This window comes from Scyliorhinus canicula, chromosome 11, assembly GCF_902713615.1.
Source record: "Scyliorhinus canicula chromosome 11, sScyCan1.1, whole genome shotgun sequence".
NCBI classification, from domain to species: Eukaryota; Metazoa; Chordata; class Chondrichthyes; order Carcharhiniformes; family Scyliorhinidae; genus Scyliorhinus; species Scyliorhinus canicula.
This window is the reverse complement of record NC_052156.1, coordinates 85,640,545-85,665,412: the sequence shown is the minus strand read 5'-3', so window position 1 is coordinate 85,665,412 and position 24,868 is coordinate 85,640,545. Positions and strand designations below refer to the sequence as shown.

Here is a 24,868-nt window from a genome sequence, read left to right as displayed (position 1 = left end):
AGTGCAAGGCAGAGAAGACATAGTCAGAAATCCATAAGGGCGACAGTACAAGGTACAGTGACTGAGGGGAGCACAGTGAATAGGCCCAGTAATAACAAAAGGAATAAAACTGGAGATGTTAAGATTCAAACAGAGGTAAAAAAACCAACATAAGTGTACTTTACCTGAATGCTCGTAGTATTCGGAATAAAGTAAATGAGTTGGTGGCACAAATCATCGTAAATGACTATGATTTAGTGGCCATTACTGAAACATGGTTAAAGGATGGTCACGACTGGGAGTTAAATATCCGAGGGTATCAAACTATTCGGAAGGACAGAGTGGATGGTAAGGGAGGTGGTGTTGCTCTGTTATTTAAGGATGACATCCGGGCAATAGTAAGGGATGACATCGGTGCTATGGAGGATAAGGTTGAATCTATTTGGGTGGAAATCAGGAATAGTAAGGCGAAAAAGTCACTGATGGGAGTAGTCTATCGGCCACCAAATAGTAACGAGATGGTGGGGCAGGCAATAAACAAAGAAATAACTGATGCATGTAGAAATGGTACAGCAGTTATCATGGGGGATTTTAATCTACATGTCGATTGGTTTAACCAGGTCGGTCAAGGCAACCGTGAGGAGGAGTTTATAGAATGTATCCGCGATAGTTTCCTAGAACAGTATGTAATGGAACCTACGAGGGAACAAGCGGTCCTAGATCTTGTCCTGTGTAATGAGACAGGATTGATTCATGATCTCATAGTTAGGGATCCTCTCGGAAGGAGCGATCACAATATGGTGGAATTTAAAATACAGATGGAGGGTGAGAAAGTAAAATCAAATACTAGTGTTTTGTGTTTAAACAAAGGAGATTACAAGGGGATGAGAGAAGAACTAGCTAAGGTAGACTGGGAGCTAAGACTTTATGGTGGAACAGTTGAGGAACAGTGGAGAACCTTCCAAGCGATTTTTCACAGTGCTCAGCAAAGGTTTATACCAACAAAAAGGAAGGACGGAAGAAAGAGGGAAAATCGACCGTGGATATCTAAGGAAATAAGGGAGAGTATCAAATTGAAGGAAAAAGCATACAAAGTGGCAAAGATTAGTGGGAGACTAGAGGACTGGGAAATCTTTAGGGGGCAACAGAAAGCTACTAAAAAAGCTATAAAGAAGTGTAGATAGATTATGAGAGTAAACTTGCTCATAATATAAAAACAGATAGTAAAAGTTTCTACGAATATATAAAATAAAAAAGAGTGGCTAAGGTAAATATTGGTCCTTTAGAGGATGAGAAGGGAGTTTTAATAATGGGAAATGAGGAAATGGCTGAGGAACTGAACAGGTTTTTTGGGTCGGTCTTCACAGTGGAAGACACAAATAACATGCCAGCGACTGATAGAAATGAGGCTATGACAGGTGAGGACCTTGAGAGGATTGTTATCACTAAGGAGGGAGTGATGGGCAAGCTAATGGGGCTAAAGGTAGACAAGTCTCCTGGCCCTGATGGAATGCATCCCAGAGTGCTAAAAGAGATGGCTAGGGAAATTGCAGATGCACTAGTGATAATTTACCGAAATTCACTAGACTCTGGGGTGGTCCCGGTGGATTGGAAATTAGCAAACGTGACGCCACTGTTTAAAAAAGGAGGTAGGCAGAAAGCAGGAAATTATAGGCCAGTGAGTTTAACTTCGGTAATAGGGAAGATGCTGGAATCTATCATCAAGGAAGAAATTGCGAGGCATCTGGATAGAAATTGTCCCATTGGGCAGACGCAGCATGGGTTCGTAAAAGGCAGGTCGTGCCTAACTAATTTAGTGGAATTTTTTGAGGACATTACCAGTGCAGTAGATAACGGGGAGCCGATGGATGTGGTATATCTGGATTTCCAGAAAGCCTTTGACAAGGTGCCACACAAAAGGTTGCTGCATAAGATAAAGATGCATGGCATTAAGGGTAAAGTAGTAGCATGGATAGAGGATTGGTTAATTAATAGAAAGCAAAGAGTTGGGATAAATGGGTGTTTCTTTGGTTGGCAATCAGTAGCTAGTGGTGTCCCTCAGGGATCCGTGTTGGGCCCACAATTGTTCACAATTTACATTGATGATTTGGAGTTGGGGACCAAGGGCAATGTGTCCAAGTTTGCAGATGACACTAAGATGAGTGGTAAAGCGAAAAGTGCAGAGGATACTGGAAGTCTGCAGAGGGATTTGGATAGGTTAAGTGAATGGGCTCGGGTCTGGCAGATAGAATACAATGTTGACAAATGTGAGGTTATCCATTTTTGGTAGGAATAACAGCAAACGGGATTATTATTTAAACGATAAAATATTAAAGCATGCCGCTGTTCAGAGAGACTTGGGTGTGCTAGTGCATGAGTCACAGAAGGTTGGTTTACAAGTGCAACAGGTGATTAAGAAGGCAAATGGAATTTTGTCCTTCATTGCTAGAGGGATGGAGTTTAAGACTAGGGAGGTTATGTTGCAATTGTATAAGGTGTTAGTGCGGCCACACCTGGAGTATTGTGTTCAGTTTTGGTCTCCTTACTTGAGAAAGGACGTACTGGCGCTGGAGGGTGTGCAGAGGAGATTCACTAGGTTAATCCCAGAGCTGAAGGGGTTGGATTATGAGGAGAGGTTGAGTAGACTGGGACTGTACTCGTTGGAATTTAGAAGGATGAGGGGGGATCTTATAGAAACATTTAAAATTATGAAGGGAATAGATAGGATAGATGCGGGCAGGTTGTTTCCACTGGCGGGTGACAGCAGAACTAGGGGGCATAGCCTCAAAATAAGGGGAAGTAGATTTAGGACTGAGTTTAGGAGGAACTTCTTCACCCAAAGGGTTGTGAATCTATGGAATTCCTTGCCCAGTGAAGCAGTTGAGGCTCCTTCATTACATGTTTTTAAGGTAAAGATAGATAGTTTTTTGAAGAATAAAGGGATTAAGGGTTATGGTGTTCGGGCCGGAAAGTGGAGCTGAGTCCACAAAAGATCAGCCATGATCTAATTGAATGGCGGAGCAGGCTCGAGGGGCCAGATGGCCTACTCCTGCTCCTAGTTCTTATGTTCTTATGTTCTTAACACAATATTCTAAATGCAATCCATTCCTACTTTTCTATGCTCAATTCACTTAAGACTTTTTGTTTACTTTTAAATACAGTTCCAGCTATCTATTATTCTTTATATGCAATGCATTTTCCTGAAGATGTAATCTACTCTGGCCACCTATTAATTCAAATTCCATAAGCTTGGTGTCTGTTTTCCATTTGCAATTTATTCTCTGTGATATTCAATATATGCCTTGCTAACTATTATCCTATTTGAAACTCACTCCTTTCTAAATTCAGTGCAATTCTTGCCTTTTTTATTGTATGTGCAATATTTTCCATTATATTTAATATACTGCCAGTTATCTGTTACTCTATGTACAGTATGTTCCTAATTCATGCAATACACTATGACAACTTAACATGAAATACTCATTTACCCTCCATTATTCTTCATATTATTCTCGCTACCTATTATTTGTTGTATAATACACACTGGTTATATTATTCTACTTAAAATGCGTTTTTAGTTATTCATAATTCCAAGGATTAGGACTGGTGAAATACTAAATAACTTTATGGTCAGAATATTGCTGCATTGGAGTCAGTACCTCATCCATATCGGGATTTTCCCTCTTCAGGTTTCCTGCGGCTGAGATCACAGTTTTTACAGCTCTCATTCCAAAGTCATAATGATCCTGTTGCGGAAACACCAATTAATAATCAGTTTCAGTCTTTGTTGATCATTACGCTTGACACCACAGGTCATGCATGATGGCAGTGGAACATGCTGGTGCTGTATTTGCCATGGCATTCTTTGAGTCTCTCAGAAATATTATGGATTTCCTTGAGCTCAATCATAACTAAAGCAACCCTTTGAAATCATTCCCAGCCCAATCCCTGAAGTTAGTGGACAGTGACACATAATGCAGATGAATTAAACATAACAGAAACAAAAGCAAAGTAATGCCAATGCTGCTGTGGTGAATGTATAACATATAAATCCACACTGTATATTACTGTGTCCCTGTGGGCTCCATCTGTGAGCAGTTGCGCGGCTCTGCCCACAGGGGGAGATGAGGAGCATGTACAGGGCTCCGCCCTTGGCTCCACCCCCAGCAGGAAGTATAAAGTGCTGCGGTCTTGCGAGCCCGCCTTCAGTTCAGTTAGTCGCAGGCAGGCTCAGTTGTAAGTCGATTAAAGCCACAGTTTACTTCACTCGTGTCTTTAAATGAATTGATGGTCGCATCAATTTAATCGACTTAAAAAACTACCATGGAATAAGCCCTCAAACCTGATCGACTGGAACTCGATCCACAGGCCGCAGAAGCAAAATAAATATTTTTGAATTGGCTTCGGTGCTTCAAGGCCTACCTGGCTGCGTCGACTACCTCCGCTGTTACAGAAGAACAGAAACTCAGTCTTCTCCACGCACGGGTGAGCCATCGTATTTCAACTCAACGTGATGTTACTGACTCTTATACCGAGGCCCGTGAATGAAGTTTACGCGCGGCACATCTTTACAACCAGCACCCTGCAGAGTCGCTAGAAGACTACCTGCGCGACCTTAATACTCTGGCACGAGAATTTAACTTCCAGGCCGTGACAGCCTCCCAGCACATGGAACTCGCTGTCCGAGACGTGTATGTTGCAGGGGTCCGATCCAATTATGTGCACCAGCGTCTCCTCGAGAAAGGGGCCCAGAACCTGGAGGACACGGTAAAACTAGCGACCTCATTAGAGGTCGCTTATCAAAGTTTGAACTCGTTCCCGACCGATCACGCAACCCCATCGTGGACCACCGACCAGAGACTGCCTCAGGCCTGCGCCGCGCGGCCACCTGCCCACCACGGAGGACTATCGTGCCACTTTTGCGGCCAGCCCCAACACTCCCGGCAGCACTGCCCGGCCCGCAATGCGACCTGCAGCAGCTGCGGGCGGAAAGGGCACTTTGCGAAGGTCTGCCTGGCCAAAACTAAAAACTCCAACTCGAACGCTAACCAGAACACTCGCCCCTCCAACTCACAGGCCCGCAGATCCCGCAATGTGGCAGCGTGTCTGCCGCCTCCGCCTCCGCACATGTGCGACTCATGGGGGCTGCCATCTTGGCAATCCTCCCCCACGCGGCCGGCCATGTGCGATTCATGGGGGCCGCCATCCTGACTTCCGGTTGCGGCGATGCAGTGCTAAGCCGCACGTTCGGTGGATCCCGCTACTTTTGGACTTTCGGGCTCTTTTAAGGCCCCGCAATGGTGCTGTTTTGACTTTTCCCCGGGTGGGAATGCAGCCTCTTGTCTTGGCGGCCAGTGGATGGGTTGGACTAGAAGTGGAGTGACCAGAAAATCAACTTTGCAGCAGAAGAAGGTGCGAGACAGAAGGGACAAGATGGCGGCTGGCGGGGAACCGGCAGCGTGGCAGCAGTGGGCGAGGGAGCAGCAGGAGCTGCTGCTGCGCACCTTCCAGGAACTAAAGGCTGAGATCCTGGAGCCGTTGAGGGCATCGCTGGACAGGCTCGGGGCGACTCAGACGGCTCAGGCTGCGGAGATTCGGGAGCTGCAGCAGAAGGCTTCGGAGAACGAGAACAAACTCCTGGGCCTGGCGGTGAAGGTGGAGTCGCACGAGGCGCTTCACAAGAAATGGTTGGCAAGGATGGAGGAGATGGAGAATCGCTCCCGCCGGAAGAATCTGCGGATTTTGGGCCTCCCGGAGGGGCTGGAAGGTTCGGATTTGGGGGCCTACATGGTCCTGATGCTGAACTCGCTGATGGGCGCGGGGTCATTCCGAGGACCCCTGGAGCTGGAGGGTGCCCATTGGGTGCTGCTGCGGAAGCCCAGGCCGAACGAGCCGCTCAGGGCGGTGCTGGTCTGCTTTCAACGCTTGGTCGACCGTGAGTGTGTGCTTCGTTGGGTGAAGAGGGAGAGGAGTAGCAAGTGAGAGAATACGGAGATCAGGATCTACCAGGACTGGGGTGCGGAGGTGGCGAAGAGAAGGGCTGGGTTTAACCGGGCGAAGGAAGTGCTCCACAAGAAGGGGGTCAAGTTTGGCCTGTTGCAGCCGGCACGCCTGTGGGTAACTTATAAAGACCGCCAGCTTTATGTTGACTCCCCGGAGGAGGCCTGGACTTTTGCCCAGGCAGAGAAGCTGGACTTGAACTGAAGACTGGGGGCTGGGGGACCTTGTACGCAGCCCGGAGGCTTTGTCCTCCTTGATATCCTTTCGCTTTTTCTGGTTCTATTGGACGATGTTATTTTGCTGTTCTGTTTTTTCCTTTCTGCTTTTCGGGACTGTTATCTGTTTACTTGGGTGTTTTGTCATATCATGTTGGGATTTTTATTATTTCACTGGTTGCGGGTTTGGGTGGAGTTTGCGGCCCTGTTGGGTCATGTGCCTGTCTTCCCACATTTTGGGTCGGGGGTCCGGGGCTTGGAATGGGGACGCGGGCATTTCTCCCGCGCTGGAGAAGCGGGGGCGGGGTCGGCATTGAGGGAATGGGTGTGTGACACTGGGGAGGGTAATTGGGGTGGCGGGAGCAGCCGGGGTCAGTAAGAGCCGGCTGATTTACGGAAGTACAATGACTGGAGTTACGCAGCTAGGGGGGGGCCTAGCTTGGGGGGGGGGGGGGGGGGGGGGGAGAAGAGGGGGGGGATACCGGGTTGCTGCTGGAATGGCCAAGAAGGAGCTGGGGCGTGCAGAGGGGGTCGGGATGGGGGTCTGTCATTGTGGGGAATGGGCTGAGCGGGGGGTGCGGGCATGTGGCGGATTACGGAAGGGTGATGGCTAGTCGACGGGGGAGGGGGGCAGGTTGCCCTCCGATCCGGCTGATCACCTGGAATGTGAGGGGACTGAATGGGCTGGTCAAACGTGTTCGCGCACCTGAGGGGGCTGAAGGCGGACGTGACTATGCTTCAGGAGACGCACCTGAAGTTGGCGGATCAGGTTAGGTTGAGGAAGGGGTGGGTGGGCCAAGTGTTTCATTTGGGGCTGGATGCAAAAAACCGGGGGGTGGCGATCCTGGTGGGGAAGAGGGTGTCGTTTGAGGCGTCGAGTGTGGTGGCAGACAGCGACGGGAGGTACGTGATGGTGAGCGGCATGCTGCAAGGGGAGCGGGTGGTGCTGGTCAATGTATACGCCCCGAATTGGGATGATGCGGGTTTCATGCAGCGCATGTTGGGCCGGATTCCAGATTTGGAGGCGGGGGGCCTGATAATGGGGGGGGATTTCAACACGGTGCTGGATCCGCCACTGGATCGATCCAGTTCCAGGACGGGTAGGAGGCCTGCGGCGGCTAAGCTGCTGAGGGGGTTTATGGACCAGATGGGAGGGGTGGATCCATGGAGGTTCGCGAGGCCGAGGGCCAGGGAATTTTCATACTTCTCCCATGTGCATAAGGCCTACTCCCAGATCGATTTTTTCATTTTGAGTAGGGCGCTGATTGCGAGGGTAGTAGACGTTGAGTACTCGGCGACAGCCATTTCGGACCATGCCCCGCATTGGGTGGACCTCAAGCTGGGGGAGGAGAGGGACCAGCACCCGTTGTGGCGCTTGGAGGTGGGGCTGCTGGTGGACGAGATGGTGAGGGGGCAGGTTCGAGGATGTATCGAGAGGTATCTAGAGGCCAACGATAATGGGAGGTCCGAGTGGGGACGGTCTGGGAGGCGCTGAAGGCGGTGGTTCGGGGGGAGTTGATCTCCATTCGGGCCCACAGGGAGAGATGGGAGCAGAGAGAAAGGGAGAGATTGGTGGGGGAGATGGTGAGGGTGGACAGGAGGTATGCGGAGGCCCCGGAGGAGGGATTGCTGAGGGAGCGGCGCAGCCTTCGGGTTGAGTTCGACTTGTTGACCACCAGAAAGGCGGAGGCTCAATGGACAAAGGCTCAGGGTGCGGTGTACGAGTATGGGGAGAAGGCGAGCAGGATGCTGGCACACCAGCTCCGTAAGCGGGATGCGGCCAGGGAGATTGGTGGTGTTAAGGATCGGGGAGGAAATGTGGTGCAGAGGGGGGTAGACATTAATGGGGTCTTTAGGGACTTTTATGAGAGACTATATTGATCCGAACCTCCAGCGGAGGGGGGGGGGGGGGGGGGGGGAATGGGGCGCTTTTCAGACCGGCTGAGAATTCCGAGGGTGGAGGAGGACGGGTGGAGGGTCTGGGGGCGCCGGTTGAGCTTGAGGAGCTGGTCAAAGGGATAGGGAACGTGCAATCGGGGAAGGCGCCGGGGCCGGATGGGTTCCCGGTTGAATTTTACAAGACGTATGCAGACCTGCTGGGCCCCCTGTTGGTTAGGACCTTCAACGAGGCAAGGGAGGGGGGGGCTTTGCCCCCGACGATGTCTCGGCCACTGATCTCCTTGATTCTTAAGCGAGACAAAGATCCCCTGCAGTGTGGGTCATACAGGCCGATCTCACTCTTGAATGTGGACGCCAAGTTGTTGGCAAAGATCTTAGCCACGAGGATAGAGGACTGTGTGCCGCAGGTTATCCACAAGGATCAAACGGGGTTTGTGAAGGGGAGGCAGCTGAACACTAATATACGGAGGCTCTTGAACGTTATAATGATGCCGGCGGTAGAAGGGGAGGCGGAGATAGTGGTGGTGCTGGATGCGGAGAAGGCCTTTGATAGGGTCGAGTGGGGGTACTTGTGGGAGGTGCTGGAAAGGTTCAGGTTTGGGGAGGGGTTTGTCAGTTGGGTGAGGCTGTTGTATGAGGCCCCGATGGCGAGTGTGGCCATGAATAAGAGCAGGTCGGAGTATTTTCGATTATATTGAGGGACGAGGCAGGGGTGTCCCCTGTCCCCCCTACTTTTTGCGCTGGCAATTGAACCCCTGGCTATGGCGCTGAGGGAGTCGGGGGATTGGAGGGGGCTGGTCCGGGGTGGGGAGGAGCACCGAGTGTCGCTCTACATGGACGACCTTTTGTTATATGTGGCGGACCCGGTGGAGGGAAAGCCGGTGGTGATGGGGATTCTCCGGGAATTTGGGGATTTCTCAGGGTATAAGCTTAACTTTGGGAAAAGCGAGCTGTTTGTGGTACACCCGGGGGACCAGGAGGGGGGGATTGGGGGCTCCCACTGAAAAGGACGGAGAGGAGCTTCAGGTACTTGGGGGTTCAGGTGGCCAGGAGCTGGGGGGCCTTGCATAAGCTTAACCTCACAAGGCTGGTGGAGCAAATGGAGGAGGAGTTTAAGAGGTGGTACATGCTGCCGCTGTCTCTGGCGGGTAGGGTGCAGTCAGTCAAGATGACGGTGCTCCCGAGGTTTCTGTTCCTGTTCCAGTGCCTCCCCATCCTTATCCCGAAGGCCTTTTTTAGGCAGGTTAACAGGAGCATTACGGGGTTTGTGTGGGAACATGGGACTCCAAGGGTGAGACGGGTGTTCTTGGAGCAGGGCAGGGATGGGGGGGGGGGGGGGGGGGGTTTGGCGTTGCCCAACCTCTGTGGGTATTATTGGGCTGCCAACGCAGCGATAGTGCGTAAGTGGGTAATGGACGGTGAGGGGGCAGCATGGAAGAGGATGGAGATGGCATCCTGTGTGGGCACGAGCCTGGAAGCGCTGGTAACGGCGCCGCTGCCGCTCCCTCCACGAGGTATACCACGAGCCCGGTGGTGGCAGCTACCCTCAAGATTTGGGGTCAATGGAGGCGGCACAGGGGGGAGGTGGGGGCCTCGATGGGATCCCCGATACGGGGCAACCACTGGTTTGTTCCGGGGAGATTGATGGCGGGTTCCTGAGTTGCCACAGGGCAGGTGTCAGGAGGCTGGGGGACCTGTTCATAGACGGGAAGTTCGCGAGCCTGGGTGAGCTGGAAGGGAAGTTTGGGCTCCCCCCCCGGGAACACCTTTAGGTACATGCAAGTAAGGGCGTTTGTCAGGCGGCAGGTGGCGGGGTTCCCTCTCCCTTTGTCTCTTTGTTTTTGTTTTGGGTTGAATCTTTGCTAACGACGGGCATTTATTTATTTTTTCTCTTTTGTATATACGGGTGGGGGGTTTTGTTCGTTTTGTTCTTAGAATTTTCTGTTACTGTTTTCTTTTTTGTGAAAATGTGAAAATTTGAATAAAAATTATTATTTTTTTAAATGGGGGCCGCCATCTTCCTCGCCACCTGCCACGTGCGATCATCTTGGCCATCACCCAATATGCCACTCGACGACTACGACCTCCGCGGACAGTCATCACGGGGCCGCTGCAGCACCGCTGACCACGCCACCGACTACCCGCAGCTCAGTGCAGTCACTTTAGATCAGTCGCGGCCAAAGCACCTCAAGAGCTCCATGATGTCCGTCCAAATCAACGGATAGGAGACACCGTGCCTCTTCAACTCCGGGAGCACTGAGAGCTTCGTTCACCCAGACCTGGTAAGGCGCTGCTCGCTTCTGATATTTACGACACAGCAAACTATCTCCCTCGCCTCGGGGTCACACTCCGTCCAGATACAAGGGCGCACTATTGCAACGCTAACAATACAGGGCGCCAACTACACCAACTTCCAACTGTATGTACTCCCAGACCTCTGCGCCCCCCCTCCTCCTAGGACTGGATTTCCAGTGTAACCTCAGGAGCCTAACACTCAGCTTCGGCGGACCCCTTCCCCGTCTCACTATTTGCAGTTTAGCAACACTAAAAATCGACCCCCCTCCACTCTTCACTAAACTCACCGCCAACTGCAAACCAGTGGCCACTCGCAGCAGGAGGTATAGCCTGCAGGACAGGGTATTTATTAGATCCGAAGTCCAGCGGCTCTTACGTGAGGGAGTCATAGAGGCCAGTAATAGCCCCTGGAGAGCTCAGGTGGTGGTCGTCAAGACCGGGGAAAAGTTCCCGATGGTGGTTGATTACAGCCAGACCATTAACCGGTACACGCACCTCGATGCATACCACCTCCCCCGGATTGCAGACATGGTAAATCAGATTGCCCAGTACCGCATCTTCTCCACGGTGGATCTGAAGTCTGCATACCACCAGCTCCCAATCCACCCGGAGGACTGCCACTACACGGCGTTCGAGGCAGACGGCCGCCTTTTCCATTTCCTCCGGGTTCCCTTTGGTGTCATGAATGGGGTTTCGGTGTTCCAACGAGCAATGGACCGAATGGTGGACCAGTACGGGCTGCGGGCCACTTTTCCGTACCTGGATAACGTCACCATCTGCGGCCATGACCAGTAGGACCACGACGCCAACCTCCACCGATTTCTCCAAACCGCCCAAAAACTCAATCTCACATATAAGGAGAAATGCGTTTTCCACACAACCAGACTAGCCATCCTCGGCTACGTCGTGGAAAACGGGGTCCTAGGGCCCGGCCCTGACCGTATGCGGCCCCTCTTACAACTCTCTCTCCCTCACTGTTCCAGGGCCCTCAAGAGGTGCCTTGGATTTTTCTCATACTACGCCCAGTGGGTCCCCCAGTATGCGGACAAAGCCCGCCCACTATTTAAGGCTACACTCTTCCCACTGTCAGCCGAGGCCCGCCAGGCCTTCAACTGCATCAATAGATCATAGAATTTACAGTGCAGAAGGAGGCCATTCGGCCCATCGAGTCTGCACCAGCTCCTGGAAAGAGCACCCTACCCAAGGTTAACACCTCCACCCTATCCCCATAACCCAGTAACCCCACCCAACACTAAGGGCAATTTTGGACACTAAGGGCAATTTATCATGTCCAATCTACCTAACTTGCACATCTTTGGACTGTGGGAGGAAACCGGAGCACCCGGAGGAAACCCACGCGCACACGGGGAGGATGTGCAGACTCTGCACAGACAGTGACCCAAGCCAGAATCGAACCTGGGACCCTGGATCTGTGAAGCGATTGTGCTATCCACAATGCTACCGTGACATCGCCAAAGCCGCCATGCGGGCGCTGGATGAATCCGTCCCATTTCACGTGGAGAGCGACGCCTCAGAGGTCGCTCTCGCTGTCACTCTGAACCAGGCAGGGAGGCCAGTAGCGTTCTTTTCCCGAACCCTCTCCGCTTCGGAACTTCGACACTCCTCAGTCGAAAAGGAAGCCCAAGCCATTGTGGAAGCTGTACGGCACTGGAGGCACTACCTCATTGGTAGGAGGTTTACCCTCATCACCGACCAGAGATCGGTTGCCTTTATGTTTGATAACTCACAGCGGGGCAAAATCAAAAATGACAAAATCTTGCGGTGGAGGATCGAACTCTCCACCTATAATTATGATATTGTATACCGTCCGGGAAAGCTCAACGAGCCCCCAGATGCCCTGTCCCGCGGCACATGCGCCAGCTTGCAAGATGACCGACTACAGGCTATCCACAATCACCTCTGCCACCCAGGGGTCACCCGGCTCGCCCACTACATCAAGGCCCGCGATCTGCCTTTCTTCACCGAGGAGGTTAAAGCTGTCACCAGGAATTGCCCGACCTGCGCGAAGTGTAAACCGCACTTCTATAGACCAGACAAGGCCCACCTGGTAAAGGCATCCCGGCCCTTTGAACGGCTAGAGTATTGATTTCAAAGAGCCCCTCCCCTCGACCAACTGTAACATCTATTTTCTCAACATTATAGATGAATTCTCTCGCTTCCCGTTTGCCATCCCATGCCCCGATATGGCCTCCCATACAGTCATCAGAGCCCTGCACAGTGTCTTCACCCTGTTCGGTTTCCCCAGCTATGTCCACAGTCACAGGGGTTCGTCCTTCATGAGCGACGAGCTGCGTTAGTACCTGCTCGGCAAGGGCATCGTCTCGAGCAGGACTACCAGCTATAACCCCAGGGGGAATGGGCAGGTGGAGAGGGAGAACGCGACGGTCTGGAAGACCGTCCTATTGACCCTATGGTCCAGGAATCTCCCGACCTCCCACTGGCAGAAGGTCCTCCCCGACTCGCTCCATGCAATTAGGTCCCTCCTGTGTACGGCCACAAATCAGACTCCTCACGATCGATTATTTGTCTTCCCTCGGGGCACTACCACAGGGGCCTCGCTTCCATCCTGGTTGAGGACACCGGGCCCTGTCCTCCTTCGGAAGCACGTCCGGACACATAAAACAGACCCACTGGTAGAGAGGGTCCTACTCCTGCATTCAAACCCCCACTATGCGTTTGTCGAACACCCCGATGGCCAACAGGACACCGTTTCCCTCTGGGACCTGGCACCTGCAGAATCTACCACTACCAATACCACTACCGCCGAGGTACCCCTCACACTACACCCCACCACGCCCTGCACCCCTGCACCTACAGGCTTCCTGCACCCCCTTTCACCCGCAGGAACGAAGCTCTGGAAGAACCACCCCCGGAGTCCACCCTCGGATTCGCACCGAACATCTGTCTGCAGCCATACGAAGCGGCTGCAACTCCAGTGCTCCATCGGTCACCCCTGCCGGACTTGATTTTTTTAACAGGGGGTGAATATGGTGAATGTATAACCTATAAATCCACACTGTATATTACTGTGCCCCTGTGGGCTCCATCTGTGAGCCGTTGCACGGCTCTGCCCACAGGGGGAGATGAGGAGCATGTACAGGGCTCCGCCCTTGGCTCCACCCCCAGCAGGAAGTATAAAGTGCTGCGGTCTTGCAAGCCTGCCTTCAGTTCAGTTAGTCGCAGGCAGGCTCAGTTGTAAGTCGATTAAAGCCACAGTTTACTTCACTCGTGTCTTTGAATGAATTGATGGTCGCATCAGCTGCATCCTGCTGAAACGTCATCAACATGAAACACTGGGTTAGATTTAACGGGGTGCTGCAGTATTTGCCCATGATCCTGACAGTTGCTCCACAGCAATTTAATGTTGGGAGAATCTTTAAGGTGAGACTTCCACTCCATTTCATGAAGAGATCCCACTTTAGAGAGCTGTCGGCCAATTGGTATGGCCAGCAGCTTTGTAGCTCCACCAGCTCCAATGGGAGAGCTTGCAACTGCAGGCAGTCCCATCACACCGAGGAGCCCAGGCAAGTAGTCAAGGTTCGTGTTTGAGTGAGTGGAGCTGGCTTTAAGAGGCCAGGGAGGAGAGTTAAGAGGTGACTGACCTTTGGTTGGTGGTGCCTCTAATGGAATCAATGGACCCACAAAGAAAGTCCCCCCCATGCCTGACACCAACTGCACAGCTAAAGCTACCATGCCTCCCGGTGGCGTGATCCTCCACCTGCCATGCCTTCCGATGGCGTGGTCCTCCACCTGCCATGCCTCCCGATGGTGTGGTCCTCCACCTGCCATGTCTAAAATACTGGCAGTGGCGGGGTGAGCCATTACTTGTCCGCTTAATGGCCCCCACCAAGCCCAAAGGCGGGTAGCCATCCATGCTTGTCCCACGCCTATTAAAATTTCATACAGGCCAGGTTTGGATGGGTAGACAGCAAGAAGGCCATTCAGTGGATTTTACATGCCAACCCCGGCTTCAAACCCACCTGTGGAGGATCATAAGATCTCGCATAACTCTGTTTCTTGTTCCACATATACTGCCTGACTCAATGATGTTTCCAAAATGTTTGGTTTTTATGTCAAAAATTACAGAGTGTGTACAATAATACTTGCCGAAAACATATGAATTGATGAGTGCTTCAGATGGGAGGGTTCTACTGGGATAGAGGGGAATGGGGATAAAGGTTAAATTACTCTTCATCCTCAGCTGTTTAATATGGGGATTATCAAGAAACAGGATAAGAAAAAAACAATACAGTATTGGCTGTCCCTTGGATGTTGCTTACACCCTATTAAACCAACTGCATGCCACAACATGAGATAGCCAATTTATATATTTGTGCCGATCTCAGGATAGGCAGCAAGATGTACTGCATGATGGAAAGCATGATAGAATTGCATTCCAGCAGCTGGTACTGTAATATTGCAACTTTTGTTTTAAATGCAGCGGATGTGCCTTGTAACAAAAGGGCATTATTAATAGATCCAACTTCTTTCCATCTATGATAACATGAGGGACACGCAGCAAACAAATGCATTTCACTTGGGTGTCTTCATACGGTGCATCGTTGCTCATGGTCATCAAATCCTAAAATGGGACTTGAAGCCGGAACTTCTTGCTCAGAGGCAGGGATGCTACCAACAGAGCTGCAAGATCCCTCCCTTTTGCCATGATGGCCTCAAATGCAGGTGGACCCAATAACACATTAGGATTCCTTTCATGTCATTTTGCCTTGTTGCTCAACATTTGTTTCATAAAACAAAAACATAACCTTTCTTCAGATAATCCAACGTCCCAACTCAGTCCACCACAGAGAGTGCTGAATTATTGAACTGTAAAAGTTATATTGTTACTTTTAGTCGACTAATTTACCTGTGAACTGAGTTGCTCAGAGGAGAGTTTGAAAGTGGTGGTGATTTTCTTTGCAAGGACTTTGGCGTTGCTAAACCCAAAGGAGTACAGAGAAATCTCAGCAATCATGGCGTAGTCAGGCACCATCATGGCTACAGGCCTAAACAAAGCCTAAACAACAGGAAATTCATTACTGTCCAACAAAACATTGGAAATACACTCCAAAGGAACACTGGAAAGAACATTGGAATACAACGTTAATTCTATCAGCAAGCTGGTGATTTTGACTATTTAAGCATGTGCTGCTCTTGAAAAGTAATTCCAATTAATATTTTGACCCCAACACTTATGAGGAGGTGGAATTGCATGGGAGGAGCAGTAATGGGGGTTAGAATCCCAGGGACATGGAGGCCATACTTCTATTCATAGCAGAAGATTTTCTTCTTAAGTTTCCTGCCTGGCTGTCAGCATGTTGACAGGCTGGCTGCGGGGAACAAGGCCAGAATCATTATGGATGATCCCCAGCTATTTGCAGAGGTTGGCCTTCATGGAGGGTGTACTGATACCTGGCATTCAGGAAGGAGAGATCAAAGTTTGGTGTAAGGGATGGGAGGTGGGTTCAGAGCCAGGTAATCAAGAGGGAGGTAAAGAGAAGTCACGAGTTGATGGGGAGCCCAGTAACTGGGAAAGGAGGCAGACACTGTAACTTGACATCTGAGCTTGGTGGCTGTGAAGGAGGGTAATGGAGGACAGCAAGCTTGCTAGGTTGCTGGAGGGTGTGATCACTGATCACGCAAACAATAAAGAACATGAATTTCCTTGAGGGGCTAAAGGGAACAATCATGTTCCTGGCCCAACCGGCACATTCTAAAAATCAATAACTTTCTAGAGGCAGCAGCACCTACCTACATTTCACTGCCAGGTTTCTTATTTTTTATTCATTTACGGCATGTGGGTGTCACCGGCAAGGGCAACATTTATTGTCTATCCCTAGTTTCCCTTCAGAAAGTGGTGGTGAGGTACCTTCTTGAACCGCTCCAGTCCCTCAGGTGTAGGTACACCCACAGTGCTATTATCAAGGGAATTCCAGGATTATGACCCAGCAACAGTGTAGGGATGGCAATACACTTCCAAGTCAAGGTTGTGAGTAACTTGGAATGGAACCTTCAGATGTAGGTTTTCCCGGGTATCTGCTGCTCTTGCCCCTCTAGGTGGGTTAGGAACATGTTGCCGAAGGAATCTTGGGGAGTTCCTGCAATGCATCTTACAATTGGCAAACTGTTATATTTCTCTAGTTGCCGGAAAGAGAAAAGAATAGAGGTGCCATGCTCTAGGTTGTTTGAAAACATGGTGCAGGATTTATTAGGAGAGGTTGCTCTTACAATACAAAGTGGAGAACTGAAGCCCACACAAACACTCTCTGCTGACATCACTAGAGATCACATGATGCTTCACCAGTAGGTATGTATTTTCTGATACATAACACCCTCACCCTTTACTTCTTTAGTAAGATAATAACGACTTAACATTTATACAACAGAACCACTTATGCATTATCTCTATACATATAAACAACTTAGTCTCACAGGTGGACATTTATTCCTTTCGGGTTGTATTTGATGTTCTGGAACCTGGCCACCCGCGACCTTGGAAGTGTCCACTTTTCCTTCAGTAGGTTATACTTCCTGGGAATTTACACCAGTATCTATCTCCATAGGTATTGGAAAGTCCTCAGAAACAGAATCTGAACTTGTCTCTGTTCAGAAATATAGCTGTCTAAATTTTCAGTGGGAAATACTTCGAGAAGTTTCAGCAATCTCACTTTGTGAAGCTAGTAGCTAGTCAGTATGACTTCGCCAAACTTTTTCATCATTCACCTGCATGGTGAATGATATTGGACCTGTTTTTGCTAGGATCACAACAGGTACCCATTTCTCATTGGTAGTGTTGCTCCTTGCTAGCACTTGCTCTCCTCGACTGAATATTCACTTTTAAGAACTTTATTCTCTCCTACCAATCTGTGCTTGTTGTTATCGTTTGACAATCTCAGAAGAATCAGGTGGTATTAACAAATCAAACCATGTTTGAAGTTTACTCCTAAACAGCAGCATTGCTGGTGAACTCTGTGTCATTGGTTATGCAGTGTTCCGGCAAGACATTAAGATTTTTTTAACTCTTCTTGTCAATGTACTTTTGTACATCAGCTCCAGGTAACCTGAATTTCAGCCACCTGGGACAAGGTGGCAACAGCTGTAAGCTCATGGAGTTTGACCAGAGGACTGGCTTCCAGTATCGTAAGAAGGTCAACGATCTGCACAGGGCAGCATGGGTGAGTTGACATCAATGCCCCTCCCCCACCCCACCCTGAGACCTACCCAGTTCAATGCAAGCATTCATCCCCCCAACCCTCCAGGCAGCCCCCAACCTTCCCTTCACCCCTCTTCCCTTCAACCCCCCTCTCCCTTCAACTCACACCAACCCTTCCTTTACATCCCACCTCCCATCCTCTGAACCACTCGTGTAGCTGATGATGCCCACTGCGTCTCCACAGAAGAAGCTCTCCCACAATCGCCAGGAGACGGCCCAGACTGACGGAGGCGAGCCTTACATACTGATCCTCATCACCTTAGAGGAACGGTCCCTGGAGGTGATGAGGCTGGCCGAGGACAGAGCGGTCACCAACATGGAGTTTGGCAAAAGCCGCAGGGGTGAGGCCCCACCGGGCTCCACCCGGATAACGCCATACTGACTGACTCATCCTTCCCACTGACCACATGTCCATTCTCCCTCAGGTCCTCCAGCCGACGGCGCCGGCCCATCCCGGGTGGACCTCTCTCCTGCTTCCCAGGAGAACACTTCAGAGGAGAGCTCAGAGGACATCGGTATCGATGCATTGGGGTAGACATCAATTTCCCTGCTGCTAAAAAAAGATAAGGATTTGACGGAGTGTGGGTCATATCGGCCCATATCGCTTCTGAATGTGGACGCAAAAGTATTGGCGAAGGTACTGGTGGGTAGGCTGGAGGAGTGCCTCCCGAAGGTGATAGGTGAAGATCAGACGGGGTTTGTGAGAGGGAGGCAGCTCTTTTCAAACGTTAGAAGGGTACTGAATGTCGTTATGGTGCCAGCAGAGGGGAAGGAAACAGAGATGGTTGTGGCGTTGGACGCTGAGAAGGCGTTTGACCAGGTAGAATGGGGGTACTTGATGGCAGTTCTGGAGCGGTTTGGGATTAGACCAAGATTTGTGAACTGGGTAACGCTACTATATAAGGAGCCGAGGGCGAGTGTCCACACAACCAACATCAGCTCGAGATACTTTTCTCTCCACTGTGAGACTAGGCAGGAATGTCCTATGTCCCCCCTGCTGTTTGCACTCGCGATTGAGCTGTTGGTCATCGCATTAAGAAGTTCAGGGGTATGGAAAGGAATAGTGCGGGTGTGGGGGGAGATAGAGCATAGGGTGTCCTTATATGCCGATGACTTGCTGTGTATGAACCGAACGTGACGATAGGGGGAATATTGGAGCTGCTTCAAGTGTTTGGGTCTTTCTCGGGGTACAAACTAAATCGAGATAATAGTGAGTATTTTGTGGTGTCTCGGCCGGGGGTGGGGGCAGGGGTGGGGGGGGGCTACCATTCCGTAGGGCAGGGACTCACTTTAGGTATCTGGGGGTGCAGGTTGCCCGGGAGTGGGGAGGGCTCCGCAGGTACAACATCTCTAGTTTGGTGGGGAGAGTGAAAGCTGATCTGGCAAGGTGGGATGGTCTCCCTCTGTCACTGGCGGGTCGGGTACAGGCGGTTAAAATGAACGTATTGCCGCAATTTCTGTTTATTTTTAAATGCCTGCTGATTTTCCTGCCAAAGGCTTTTTTCAGAGAGATTGAGGGAAGGATTACTTTGTTCATATGGGGAGGGAAGGTGGCCAGAGTTAGAATGGTGCTGCTACAGAGGGGAAGGCAGGCAGTGAATTTGGGTCTTCGAACCTGATGTACTACTACTGGGCGGCGAATGTGGAGAAGGTACGGAGCTGGGTCAGAGGGGTTGATTTCTAGTGGATCAGAATGGAGGAGAGTTTGTGCAGGGGGTCGGGATTGAAAGCACTAGCACAGCGCCGCTCCTGATAGTCCCGGGGAAATACTCAGGGAGTCCGGTAATAATAGCTTCATTGAGAATTTGCAGGCAGTTTCGCCAACACTTCGGGTTGGGGGCAGGGTCAAGGGAAATGCCGATTCGGGAGAACCACAGATTTGAGCCAGGGAGGTGATTTGGTAGTTTGCAGAAATGGGAGAAGGGGATTAAGACGCTAAAAGATTTTCTTCGTAGGGGTCGGTTTGCAGGTCTGAAGGAGCTAGAAGCAAAGTATGGGCTGGAGCAGGGGGAAATGTTTAGATACATGCAGGTTCGAGATTTTGCCAGAAAGGAGATATAGAGCTTCCCGGTGGAGCCGGCCTCCACATTGCTGGAGGAGGTGCTGACGACAGGGAGACTGGAGAAAGGGGTAGGGTCAGCGGTTCACGGAGCTATTTTGGAAGAGGACAAGGCATCACTGAAAGGGATCAAAGCACAGTGGGAGGAAGAGTTGGGAGAGGTTATGGAGGAGGGGTTCTGGTGTGAGGTGCTCCGGAGAAAAATGCCTCCGCCTCGTGAGCGAGGTTGGGGCTGATGCAGCTGAAGGAGGCATACAGTGCACACCTTACAAGGGCGTGGATGAGCCGATTCTTTGCAGGAATAGAAGATGTGTGTGAGCGTTGCGGGGGGTGTGGGGGTGTGGGGGGGGGAGGTCATCACGTTTCATATGTTTTGGTCCTGTCCAAAGCTTAGAGGATTACTGGAAGGAGGTTTTAAGGTTAATTTCTAAAGTGAAACTGGACCCGGGCCCCCGGGAGGTCATATTCGGGGTGTCGGGCCAGCCAGGGTTGGAAACGGGTGCGGAGGCAGATGTTGTAGTCTTTGCCTCATTGATCGCCCAAAGGCGGATCCTGATGGATTGGAGAGCAGCCTCTTCACCATGTGCCCTGGCGTGGCGGGGGGACCTGTTGGACTTCTTGACTCTTGAGATGGTTACGTTTGAACTGAGGGGAAGGACGGAGGGGTTCTACAATTCATGAGCATTATTCATCATGCACTTTCAAGAACTGGATAACATCGAACATTAGTGGGGGGGTGGGTGGGAGGGTTGGGGGGAGGGGGGGAGGTGTGTGTTCATGGTGACTATGGGTGATTCCTGATTCCTTTTTGTCATTTGTTTATGTGAACATGTGGGCTAATGTTTGGGGTTTGGTGGAAGAATGGGATCATTGTTATTGATATGGGGATTGACATATTTGTTACTGATTATTGTTTATTGTTGGTGGGTGTAAATTTGGGAGAAAATGTGAAAAATTAGGAGAATAAAAAAGATTTATGAAAAATAACTTAGAGTGAAACCCTGAGCGAAATACCTGTCCCAGCCATCCCTTCCTCAGCCTAAACTGACCCTTCTTCCCTAAATGCCCCTCCTGGAAGAAAATCACCTCCGCTCTCAAACTCTTCAGGTGTGCAAACACCCTAGGAACTCGTGACCAGTCCGTTTAACCCACGGACATTCCATGTCACAATTCTCAACGGAGTCTTGCGCGTCCTCCCCCCTCCATCATCCGCCATCATCCCAATTCGGTTCTGCCTCATCCAATCCCACTCTGAACTGGGCCAATCCAACATGGCTCCCAGGCCCATCACCACGCTCATCCTCCAAATCTACCATGTTGCTTCCCCCCCAACCCGCCCCGCAACCTGGCCAACCCTCGCAGCCTCATCCCCATCACATACGCGTTCACTAGGACTGTGTGCTAGCGTGGCGATTTCCACCTGAAGGCCCCATTACATACCCCCTCCCCCCATCAACCCCACCTTAGTCTGCGCAACAGGCCCCCAACCACCCTGAATAGCAGCAAAACCATAAACACAACAGGAGGGGCTACATCTAACACCCTTTCCGCGAAAAAACACCAGCATTCACAAATAACCTCCTCCCAAAAAACAGAAGGGCGAGGTGGGGAGCGATTTCCCCCCTTACAAACTTACAGCACCTAAAAATCCATCCCCCCCAATCGGCAACCCAGAACAACAGTAACTACCAACTTTTGCGGACTTAATTCCTCCATCCCGTACATCCCCTCAGTTCTCCCACAGCTTAAGATCCCTTATAAAGTCTTTGTCCTCCTCTGGTGACTCAAGACAATACTCCCGGACGTCATAAGTTACCTAGAACCAGATCTGCCATCTGTACAACATTGCCTTGGTCTTGTTGAAGCCCACACGCCTCTTCGCCTGCTCCGCGCCAATGTCCTGGTAAATCCGGACTCGATTAACCTCCCATTCACAGATTCACTTCGCCTTGGCCCACCTCAGTATCTTCTCCTTGTCTACAAACATATGCATCGGCACAATCACTGCCCGTGGTGACTCCCTTGCTTTTGACTTCTGCCTCAAGGGCCAATCGGCCCGGTCTACCTCTGGTGCCTTGTCCAACACATTTTCCTCCACCAACCTGGCCGACATCCTCGAAACATACCTCTTGCCATTCGTTCCCTCCACACCTTCCTGCAGCCCCACAATCCGCAAATTCTTGTCGTCTGGACCTGTTCTCCTGCTCCTCCACATTTGACCACAGCAACTTGCATAGATCCCCCAGGATCCCCAGCTCCGCCCCCAAGAACACAATATGGTCACTCTGTTGGACACCACCTTTTCCACCTCCCGGAGCATTGCCCCTTGTGCTACGAGGCACTTTTTCACCTGATCCACAGACCCGTGAATAGGTGTCACTGCTCCCTCAATCGCCTTCGATGAATCACTGGGCATCTCCTTCGGCTGTTGAAATTCCTTCTTGATGAAGCTCATCAATTGCTCCATCTGAGGCTTACCCGCTGATGACGACCCTACCCCCTCCGCCATTTTCACAATAGGTGCTGGACCACAAATCTCTTCCAACTCCTTATCCAGGTCTTTCACTGTCTTTAGCCGGGTATGATAGCCAGTCAACATGCCAATCCAGGGGAGGAATTCTCTTACATGTTCTGCTCCACTTTTCTGCTGAATCTAACCAGTACATGGGTAAAAAAAGCCAAAACCAACACCTTTGAACTGGAGCTGACCTGTGTGCGACCACTCACTCCATGACCGCCACTTGAAATCCTATTTCTGTTTGAAGTGTAATATTATAATTATTATTAGACATATGTATAAAGAATCATCACAGAATAATAGTGAAACCTTACAGAAGAAGGATATTTGGTCCATAGTGTCTTTGTTATCTGATCAGTTAACTGATTAGTTCCACTCCCCTGTTTTTCCAACAGCCCTGCAAAATTTCTTCATGTATTTATCTAATTCCCTTTTGAAAGTTACTACTAAATCTGCTTCTGACATCCTTTCAGGCAGTGTTTTCCAGACCTAACTCATTACGTAATTTTTGTTCTCGTGTCATTCTTGTACCAGCTACCTTAACTTTGTATCTTCTGGTAATACTCTACCCTCATAAAATAGGAAAATACAGTTAGCAATTCTCTACAGAATTACATAGTATTTACATGTCAGAAACAATCCACTTGACCCAACGGGTCTATGTTAGCATTAATTTCCCATATGAGCCTCCTCTCAACTTACTTTAACTCACCCGTGTTATGTCATTACTCTGCTGCATTCTGTTTTCATGTATTTCGTGGCCATTCCCCTTCAAAACAAGTATACCGTTTTGGATGCTGTTGGGGGGGATGACCTACCGGGGGAAGGCCCCAGCGGCCAGGTCTCTGGCACTGAGTCTGGCTCTGGGGCTCAGAAGGGAAGGGGGGAGCATAGAAAAGCAATAGTAATAGGAGATTCAATGGTTAGGGGAATAGATAGGAGATTCTGTGGTCGCGAGCGAGACTCCCGAAAGGTATGTTGCCTCCCGGGTGCCAGGGCCAGGGATGTCTCTGATCGTGTCTTCAGGATCCTGAAGGGGGAGGGTGAGCAGCCAGAAGTCGTGGTGCACATTGGTACCAACGATGTAGGTAGGAAAAAGGGTGTGGAGGTAATAAACAAGTTTAGGGAGTTAGGCTGGAAGTTAAGGGCCAGGACAGACAGAGTTGTCATCTCTGGTTTGTTGCCGGTGCCACGTGATAGCGAGGCTAGGAATAGGGAGAGAGTGCAGTTGAACACGTGGCTGCAGGAATGGTGTAGGAGGGAGGGCTTCAGGTATTTGGATAATTGGAGCGCATTCTGGGGAAGGTGGGACCTGTACAAGCAGGACGGGTTGCATCTGAACCAGAGGGGCACCAATATCCTGGGGGGGAGGTTTTCTAGTACTCTTCGGGAGGGTTTAAACTAATTTGGCAGGGGAATGGGAACCGGATCTGTAGTCCAGCAACTAAGGTAGACGATAGTCAGGACGCCAAAGCACGTAGTGATGCAGTGGGGAAGGTAACAATGACAAAGGAGAGTACTTGCAGGCAAGGAGATGGGTTGAAGTGTGTATACTTTAATGCAAGAAGCATCAGGAATAAGGTGGGTGAACTTAATGCATGGATCGGTACTTGGGACTACGATGTGGTGGCCATCACGGAAACTTGGATAGAAGAGGGGCAGAAATGGTTGTTGGAGGTCCCTGGTTATAGATGTTTCAACAAGATTAGGGAGGATGGTAAAAGAGGTGGGGGGGTGGCATTGTTAATTAGAGATAGTATAACAGCTGCAGAAAGGCAGTTCGAGGGGGATCTGCCTACTGAGGTAATATGGGTTGAAGTTAGAAATAGGAAAGGAGCAGTCACCTTGTTGGGAGTGTTCTATAGGCCCCCCAATAGCAGCAGAGATGTGGAGGAACAGATTGGGAAACAGATTCTGGAAAGGTGCAGAAGTCACAGGGTAGTAGTCATGGGCGACTTCAACTTCCCAAACATTGAGTGGAAACTCTTTAGATCAAATAGTTTGGATGGGGTAGTGTTTGTGCAGTGTGTCCAGGAAGCTTTTCTAACACAGTATGTAGATTGTCCGACCAGAGGGGAGGCCATATTGGATTTAGTACTTGGTAATGAACCAGGGCAGGTGATAGATTTGTTAGTGGGGGAGCATTTTGGAGGTAGTGACCACAATTCTGTGACTTTCACTTTAGTAATGGAGAGGGATAGGTGCGAGCAACAGGGCAAGGTTTATAATTGGGGGAAGGGTAAATACAATGCTGTCAGACAAGAATTGAAGTGCAGAAGTTGGGAACATAGGCTGTCAGGGAAGGACACAAGTGAAATGTGGAACTTGTTCAAGGATCAGGTACTGCGTGTCTTTGATATGTATGTCCCTGTCAGGCAGGGAAGAGATGGTCGAGTGAGGGAACCATGGTTGACAAGAGAGGTTGAATGTCTTGTTAAGAGGAAGAAGGAGACTTATGTAAGGCTGAAGAAACAAGGTTCAGACAGGGCGCTGGAGGGATACAAGATAGCCAGGAGGGAACTGAAGAAAGGGATTAGGAGAGCTAAGAGAGGGCATGAAAAATCTTTGGCGGGTAGGATCAAGGAAAACCCCAAGGCCTTTTACACATACGTGAGAAATATGAGAATGACTAGAGTGAGAGTAGGTCCGATTAAGGACAGTAGCGGGAG

At 50.3% G+C, this 24,868-nt stretch overlaps 1 protein-coding gene across 1 annotated transcript in view; it reads right to left on the bottom strand.

The window, feature by feature from the left end:
- dnah1 (dynein, axonemal, heavy chain 1) overlaps positions 1-24,868 on the bottom strand; it is a 995,196-nt gene that overhangs the window by 526,676 nt on the left and 443,652 nt on the right. Inside the window, 2 exon segments of the mRNA XM_038812191.1 lie at positions 3,639-3,725; positions 15,277-15,426. Coding sequence (XP_038668119.1) covers positions 3,639-3,725; positions 15,277-15,426 — 237 coding nt within the window.